At 45.4% G+C, this 8,243-nt stretch overlaps 2 protein-coding genes across 2 annotated transcripts in view; one reads left to right on the top strand and one right to left on the bottom strand.

The window, feature by feature from the left end:
- hnf4b (hepatic nuclear factor 4, beta) overlaps nucleotides 1-3,866 on the bottom strand; it is a gene marked incomplete at both ends in the record, with an annotated part of 9,362 nt that extends 5,496 nt beyond the window's left edge. The window contains 3 exons of the mRNA XM_083690864.1: nucleotides 1,313-1,407; nucleotides 2,034-2,199; nucleotides 3,743-3,866. Coding sequence (XP_083546990.1) covers nucleotides 1,313-1,407; nucleotides 2,034-2,199; nucleotides 3,743-3,866 — 385 coding nt within the window. The remainder of the gene's footprint in view (nucleotides 1-1,312; nucleotides 1,408-2,033; nucleotides 2,200-3,742) is intronic.
- ap1g1 (adaptor related protein complex 1 subunit gamma 1) overlaps nucleotides 1-6,327 on the top strand; it is a 142,045-nt gene extending 135,718 nt beyond the window's left edge. The window contains exon 24 of the transcript XR_014554777.1: nucleotides 6,312-6,327. The gene's annotated coding sequence lies outside the window, so the exon portion shown is untranslated. The remainder of the gene's footprint in view (nucleotides 1-6,311) is intronic.
- Nucleotides 6,328-8,243: the final 1,916 nt, after the last annotated feature.

Raw genomic sequence — 8,243 nt, 5'->3', positions numbered from 1 at the left:
TGTGATTGGAGGCTGGCGGGCACAGGGGGTGTGATATGTTGGACTGTGTCCAGCAGAGGAGACCGTCTCCTCTCCTGGTGACCTCTGTCCCAGTGTCATTAGAACGAGAGCTGTCTGGATGACCTCAGCCTGATTCAGGTCTGCCCCCACAAAGTCACAGAGCAGCCCCGGATCTGAGAGCAATCAGTCACTGCAGCTGTCCTCTCAGGAACCAATCAAGACCCTATTAATCAAACTGTAGTAGGAGAAAGAGAGAAAGAGAGAGAGAGAGAGAGAGAGAGAGAGAGAGAGTCCCCTCTCTGCACTGGAGACATGGCTGCGAGTGATGATGTCACAAATTAATTCTCTATGGGTCATCAGTGAAGAGATAGATTGGAGAGGACTTTGGACGGTCATCAAGGGGTGATAGGAGCAGTATAATAGAGGTGATGGATGCCTCAGCTGGTTCGTTAGACTGTCATGCTTACTTTTTGTTGGCCCTCATGGGTGTTGAGTAGCTACATAGGAACACATTATGCCAAAGGCTTGTGTAGATCTGCCTGCTTTTGGCATGGTTTTCACTGTGTGTGTGGTTTTTTTTTTTGGGAGCGGTCTGAGAAATGAGTAAGGCGAGCGTTTGAGTCTCTCTCTCTCTCTCCCTGACCACGGCATCAGCCTTAGATTCTCTTACGTAACATTCCCCTGGACGATACGGAGAGCTGGGAGAAGCATGTCTTTCTTGAAAACAGTAGTGCAAATATTTGCTCATACTCAGCCTTGTTAATTATTCATGTGAGGAGGCCATTCATGGCTCCTCTCATCCCAGCTCTCTCTCTCTCTCTCTCTCTCTCTCTCTCTCTCTCTCTCTCTCTCTCCTGGTTATCTGTGGCGGCCAGTGGAAGATAAGACCTACAGTGCATGGCAAACACTCACTCACTCAGTATTGCTCAAGAGAGAGAGGCATGTTGAACTTGTTGCTTTTCCCCCACAGTGGTGTATGGGCTACCCCCCTCAATCCCTCCTGCCTGAGCCCGCTCCTCCGCCCACCATCGCCCTCCATCCCCAGTGCCCCCCTTGGCTCTAGACATGTTATGCAACGTGGGTAAATATTGTGATTTGTGAACTTGCGTATATGCTTTTGGCATCTTCATATAGTGCTAGTCTGTGTGAGAGTGGGTTTGTGTGTGTTTGTGTGTGTGTGTGTGTGTGTGTGAGCCAGGGGGGCATAAAATCCCTTTTTGAGTCAATGAGTGATCTCGCAATAAATGGTGATTGTACAGCGTGGTGGTGGTGTGTGTAATAATTCAAAACCTTGTCAGCTGATGATTCTCACCTTCCTTTCTCATGCCGGCTCGGAAACACTTCCGAAGCCTGCAGTAACGACATTGGTTCCTCTTATCTTTATCCACAATGCATTGCCTGTTGAACCTGCCAAAACGCACACAAGCACATGCACGTGCACATGAAAAGCCAATTAGACAGGATGTCAGACAGAACAACAGGTATACAAAAGACAAGGCACACAATCACACATAAAGCAGTTCACACCATGCTTCACACCGACGCTGTTAGATATCCATACGTGGGTGTACACATGTACAGGCAGGCTCCTAACACTGAGTTACACACTTAAGAGACACCTGTCATAGGAACCTGTGAAATGACAACTCATATAGTCCACAAAGAACTGTATGGGTAAATCTACTGCTCACATGAGAGAGGGAGAGAGTGAGCCCTACAGCAATCTCACTATTGACATTCAATGGACCTCGAAGTCGGCTTTCTATTCTCAGCAACTTTCATACTTCTCACTTGACAATGAGTGAGAACCTCACGAACCTTGAAGTCATCAACCATCGAGATAGTGAGTGAACACCTTGAATGAATTGACTTCACTATTGAATGACTCAGTCATCAGTTCTAGTAACGTTTATTTATCAGGACTCATTATCAATTCTATTTTGGACCGGATCTGTCTTCTAATGTTGTTCTAATGCCTCTATAACCAGTGCGCAGCAGTTCTAACAGAACCCTCTCTTTCTTTTCTTTCTCACCTGCAGGTGTAGGCGTGGTTCTTGCGGACGCTCCTCCTGAAGAAGCCCTTGCAGCCGTCGCAGCTGGACGCACCGTAATGTTTACCTGTGGCCTTGTCTGCGCAGATGGAACACGCGTTTCCATGGTTCTGTGGCATCAGAGGGGCCGGCTCTGGCATCATTGACTCTGTCAATCCGAATAAAACAGAGACGTATACTATCTGATATGCATGCGCTGCATTCACTCTGGACACTTAAGGACAGACGTGTGAGGAAGTATATTACTCAAGACCCTAGGCTAACATTAGATAGCTTTGAAACGCAACAATGGAACCGTGGCCTTGTAGGACACTATAGTACTTTACGAGAGGGGAGTCCCTTTGTTTGGCTGCTGATGAATAAATAAACATCTCGGAGGCCATGCTAACAAGCCCCACAAGTGTCTGAGGCAGCAGTGGCGGATCACTCAGCTGTGAGAGTGTCAACGCCCTGTGACAGAAGACACGCACGATTACCGAGGCAAACATGAATCGCCCCCCAATCATCTTCTAAGGCCATTCATGAAGCCCAGTTTTTCCACCTCTGTGAAGTGAAACAACCAAACGACTTTATAACCGTAACTTCGTAACGACTTCCTCGGACCAAAGATATGTGTTGATTGTGAGCTTATGGCTGTAGGAATAATCATCAGGGTGCTGTTCCACAAGCCTAATGAGAGCAGTGGTGGTGGAGGCGATAATAAACGCAGGGTTATAGTTAGGTAGAGATGTAACTGCTCTCTGTTTGGCTGCCAGGCTTACAGGCCTCCAAGGAGCCCTGCTGCTTATTACTCAGAGGAAGAGGAAAGTCCCCATTTAATTAAAGCAGTTACAGGTCAGTGGCAAAGCCAAAGTCCACAGCCCTTCTCTGGCTAATTTTACACTGGGAGCTCCGTTTTAATTCAATCTCCCCTTGTGTTGCTCTAAATTGTGTCCTGTCAGTATTGAACCGCTGCAGGATCGTCTCTCTTAAAACCACTGACCGTCAAATATACTCTGTTGGTGTAGTGTTTCCTGCGCTTGCCTGGACACTGCCCTCGGGCTGTAATGTATGTAAATTGCACACTTAGGAGTTAGGAGACGGAGCAGTCAGGGATTACAATTTAACATGGAGAATGCTTTTCTCTGGTCAAAGATCAGTTAGATTGAATTAAGAGATTAGAATACATCTGCCACACAGCTATCTGCCTTTGGAAAGCAGTCTGCTGGTAAAGCATCTCCTTAAAAGTGCCAAAGAAAGGGCCTGATTCAGCAGAACAGACCCCTAATGATAATGATAAGTTCAAATTAGATTATGGAGGAAAGCAGAGATAGGGAGGGGGAGGGAGGTCTTTTGAATGTTCCCTGCGTTGCCCGGGAGTAATGACCGTTGTATTTGCAGCATTTTGTGGAATGAGAGCTGATGTCATTGCGAAGGCGCATTTTTGTGTCCCTGCCATGAGACAATGGCCTTACAAATTCCTGTCTGCATGAGAGCAACATTGTAACACCACTGAAAAGACGCAGGCTCTGGAATTCCTCGTCTAAGCCTCAGCCTGGCCTTTTCAACACCAAAAATGTAAATGACTAAAACACAGCCATTTGGATGTCCTTTGTATATCACAGGAGACGTACAGTACAGTACCCCCGTTCTACCCTCTGTTGTGCACCAAGTCTAGATGGAACAGACTAGAGGGGGTGGAGGTGTCCTACCTGGCATGCCTGCATCCACAGGGAACACACTCATGTGGTCAAACTCCAGCATGGTGTAAGAAGGGTCCAGGGTGGCACTGTAATCAGTGGAGTCCAGATCCAACACGGTCCCGGACAGCTTCATGGTTCTGGTTAATACTGCGAGAGGCCCGACTAAAGTCTAAATGTCTGATTGAGAAAAGGAACCCGAATAGAATGGTCACTGTACAGTGCGACCCCGTTCACTACAGGTCCACTAGGATCCAAAGGGCCCACTTTCTCAGCGGCTTCCTTTCACTTGGTGTCCTCCCTCCTGATTGTCCAACTCAGGTAAACCAATATGCTCCCCAACTCTGGAAGTCTGCTGGAACTGCTCTCTCAGTCACAGGCCTCAGTCACAACTCAAGTCCTGGCTGTTGTTAATGTTCTCCTGGTTTTGTTCCAATGTGTTTCAGATCCTGGCTTCTCTCCCCCGCACTGTCCCTGTCCCCACTGTTGTGTGATAGAGAAGGTTGTGCGTTAGAGAAGGGCCATCCAGTGTGTATTCAGCTAGTTCATGCTGTTCCTGATCCCAAACTGTCCTCCAGTGCAGTGAAAGAGAGAGAGACAGAGACAGAGAGAGAGAGAGAGAGACAGAGACAGAGACAGAGAGAGAGAGAGAGAGAGAGAAACAGACAGAGATTTGGCCCACTGTCTGTTTGCTTGTCTCTTATCAGAGGAAGGTATAATAAAGGGGAGGGTTCAGAGGCAGGTAAACATGACTCACTCTGACGAACAAAAACAGCTTATACAGTCAAATAGACCAGGGAGTAACATCGTTATCTCTTCTACAGATGGGGAAACAAGGATAACAACAACAAAAAACTATATGACAAGACCAAAGGTCCAGATTATAATGTGTTTTGATTTATTGCAGGGGTGTTGGGAAATGTTACGGCTTTCCAATACCTTTGATCAATGTGCCATGTGTGGACATGCAGCTAGATTCCCAGGCCTAGGAACTGTCATTCGGCAAGAGACACGGTGTACCATATGTTACCACTGGGGGCAGTGTTTGACAGTTTGCTCCATTGTAATCTGCTGTCGTCTCCACTGGCAGTGTGCCTGTTTCATAATGGGGAGGGGCTTCTTTGTTCACCTTTGCCCGCATTGGGAGCTTACCATCAGCTGTTTAGAGGTATTGATCAGAGGTAGAGTGATAACACATGTTCGCAAATAAAACTATACGTCCCCCGGGCCCCTTTCATACTGATAACACAGGCTCTGTGGATACCCAGCTCTCTGTCCCAAGATTTACTAATAGGTTCAAAGCAATGGAGGGTCATCCACTTCCAAGAGACAATGTCAGCTACCATGTGGTCGGTGTATCTAAATGAGTTAATGTATAATACAAATCACACTTCTTAAATATGGTACTTTACTTTGTTCGGTATATTAATAGAAAATAGGCTCTGTTGAGTTTTGAAATTTGGAACAATGCATGAACCTATTTTTCATCCAAAAATGGACAGAGATTTCATATTAATGTCCTTCATTTTTAAGAGGGTAAATTCCCAGACATCTATAAAATTGGATGTCTGGTTTGAAGGAGAAGAAGACAAAAAATAACAGAATTTCAGAGCCAAATCCTTTGAGTGCAAGCAATCAATATTATGTTTAATATTTGAACACTATACCAACCAAGAACGCAAATGTTAACATTACTTTCGATCAGGGCTGTAAGTACACATATGATGACATGTTCATACACTATACTTTACACTACATAGTACAATACACTTGCATACAGTACATTCCATCTTCCCCACTGACATACTGTAGTCATACCAAGACTATTTTATTCTACTTCCTAGCCATCTGCTGAAGAGACAGATGAGTGGAATATTCTGGACCTTTGGTATGTGAACCATTGTGTGTATACTGTAGGAGAGAAAGGAGTTTTGAAAGACTGAAAGACAGAGAAAGAGAAAGGTGAACGTGGCCATATGATTTTTACAAATTATAACAAATTATATGTCAGGCCACATATGAGCTTTTCCAGCAGCGATATCCATCATGCTTTGGTGTAATGGGATTTCCTGGGTGAGCAGCACTCCTTCCTTGAATGTCACGCTAGGCCGCAGGTCAGACCTCCCCTGGCAGTGGCTCTCACGCTCAAGCTTTGTTTAGGTGATTGATAGCTCATAAAAACCTGTCAGTCAGGGCAGGACTGCCGAATGGGCTCCTGTGGCCTGTAAGATTATATGAGGTCGGGATTAAAAATGACCACTACATTTTGATTATCCTGCTCGTATTATGCTAAAGCACTGTTTACCACTAGTATACTGTATAATCAAAATGATTCTTACTGGTATAGTATGTATTGTAATGATATGGGGTAAATGATGTCATTTGTTTGGATCTAGTAGATCTTTTGCTATAATTGCAATAATTTAGACCATCTCAAGAGAGTAGCTTGTGAAGCTTTGAAAGATTTTCCACTGGTTTACGTGTTGTGGTTAAGGAGGGACATAGAATCAAATCAAAGCTAAGATACTGTATCATGCAAAGCACAAGATTAAAACGGTTGCTCCTTTCTCTGACCACCGAGGGGAGACAGAGTACAGAGTATAAGTCAAGACTTGGCTCTTTGGAGGGCGCACAGAAAGACAAGGAACCTGAGTCATACTGACACTGGCTAACAGTCTTTCAGTTCAGAGGGTTTCATTTTTATGTCTGAAATGTTGTGTCTTAATGTGAAGACCAAAGTGACTTAAGATGCCTATGCCATATACCTGCATTATATAAGAGAAAAAAATATCAGGGCACTATTGAGCTACAGTATGAGGTAAAACTCCTCTTGTCAAAGTATGTGGATTTACTCCCTCCAGGTGTGTTGGAGGCAGTTCTGGCTGTCCGTCTATTTGGAGAGCAGTCTGATTGATGGGGAATGAGCAGGCAGTATTTCAGGACCAGAGCCTCTGTGATTTTGAGGGTAAAGTGTGGTGTGCAGCAGAATCAGTCTTGACCACCACTCGGCACAGTCGCATACTTTCGACCGTAATGCAGGTTGTGTTATTAACTTAACATAAATAAATAATGTCAACCGGCACCTCTCTTAAGTGAACGATTTTAGCGGTGAGGGTGAGTCAAATGAAATGAACTTTTGTTCTGTATCATTGGCTCGGACGGTTCGAGCTGATGTTCAATGCAGACACACAGATATACTGTACACATGCACAGGCACTGCAGGACACATGGAACTGAGTCTCCTGGGCGAGACAGGGTCAGTCTTAGATACCCCCAGAGATGACTTTAAATCAATCAGGTCTCCTCTGCAGCTGCAGAGCCAATACCCCCCCCCTCCCCTTCAAAACAGGACACGTGATTTACACTGATCGCTGAGGGATGGCTGCTGTTACAGTACAACCTGTGTCTGGACTGTGAAAGGTGACCATTAAGAGCACAGGATAAAGACAATAGCTTCTGCATTTTAAATCATGCAGTTTTACTTCCCAAGGGCTAATCATTGTATTCGTTTGAGATTGTGATATGTTACACAAGCACACCACAAAACTCCCACTGAACCCTCCAATATGAGCAGGATAACTGGACTATATGAGAGATGGGAGCAGGTGCAGGTAGGGACTCTGGCATTCATAAGCACTGTGACATTCCCTGGTCATTTATTACAACTTGAGAGAGAGAAAATACCCCTATTCTCCCCCTCTCTCTTTCTGCCCCCTTCAACCCCCCAACCCATCCTCGTTGGTCGGTCTGACTGTGTGTCTGTCTGTCTGTCTGTCACTGCCACTGCGACCTCTGTTCTCTGTCTGAGCAATGCCCAGTGTGACCCCCCCCCCACCTCGCCTAAATAATGAATGTTATTCTTGAATCACAATGGAGGTATTGCTCTATGCTACTGTAGTTATTATTCCATAAGCAGAGAGACAGAGAGAGGCAATGCAGCAGGCCAGGTATATCTGGTTCAAATGGCAGCGATGTGGATGCATTCTAAAAACCAATTTCAAGAGGGTGTCTGTCGAAAAAATCCCAACATGAATGGAAAAAAAAAATAGTCAAGAAATATTTACTCTTGAATAGGAAAGGACATTTGCCCCAGTGTGTCCAACAGAGGGTTGAGATGTTTGTCTAAGTGAACCTGCCAGACTGATAAGATACCCACACCCATCTGAATACCAACCCCCTGCAAAAAGACCCCCAGACACCACCAGCATGTTCCCTATTAGAAAAATAAAGTACAGTCTTTGTAGTTTTATTCCAAAAAGGGGGGTAAAAAACAAAAAAAAAAGCAGCAAAAATTGGTTATAAAAGCATGGCAGGCATATGATTTAGTGGGGCAATAAAGAATGGAAAGGTGGCCATTCATCATGGAGGCGAGCTCACCGGGAGAGGGGCTGTCACGGACACCGCCAAGTCCGGGAGGCGGTTCCGAGAGAGCCTCCAATCGCCCCCAAAACCTGCTTGGCCCGATGGCTTTTCCAGACGACTACAGATGGATGCTGGGTGGGTGGAGGGAGCT

The sequence above is a fragment of the Argentina silus genome (assembly GCF_951799395.1).
Source record: "Argentina silus genome assembly, chromosome: 19".
Taxonomy (NCBI): domain Eukaryota; kingdom Metazoa; phylum Chordata; class Actinopteri; order Argentiniformes; family Argentinidae; genus Argentina; species Argentina silus.
The sequence above is the reverse complement of the archived record's forward strand: the minus strand, read 5'-3'. Positions and strand labels throughout refer to the sequence as shown.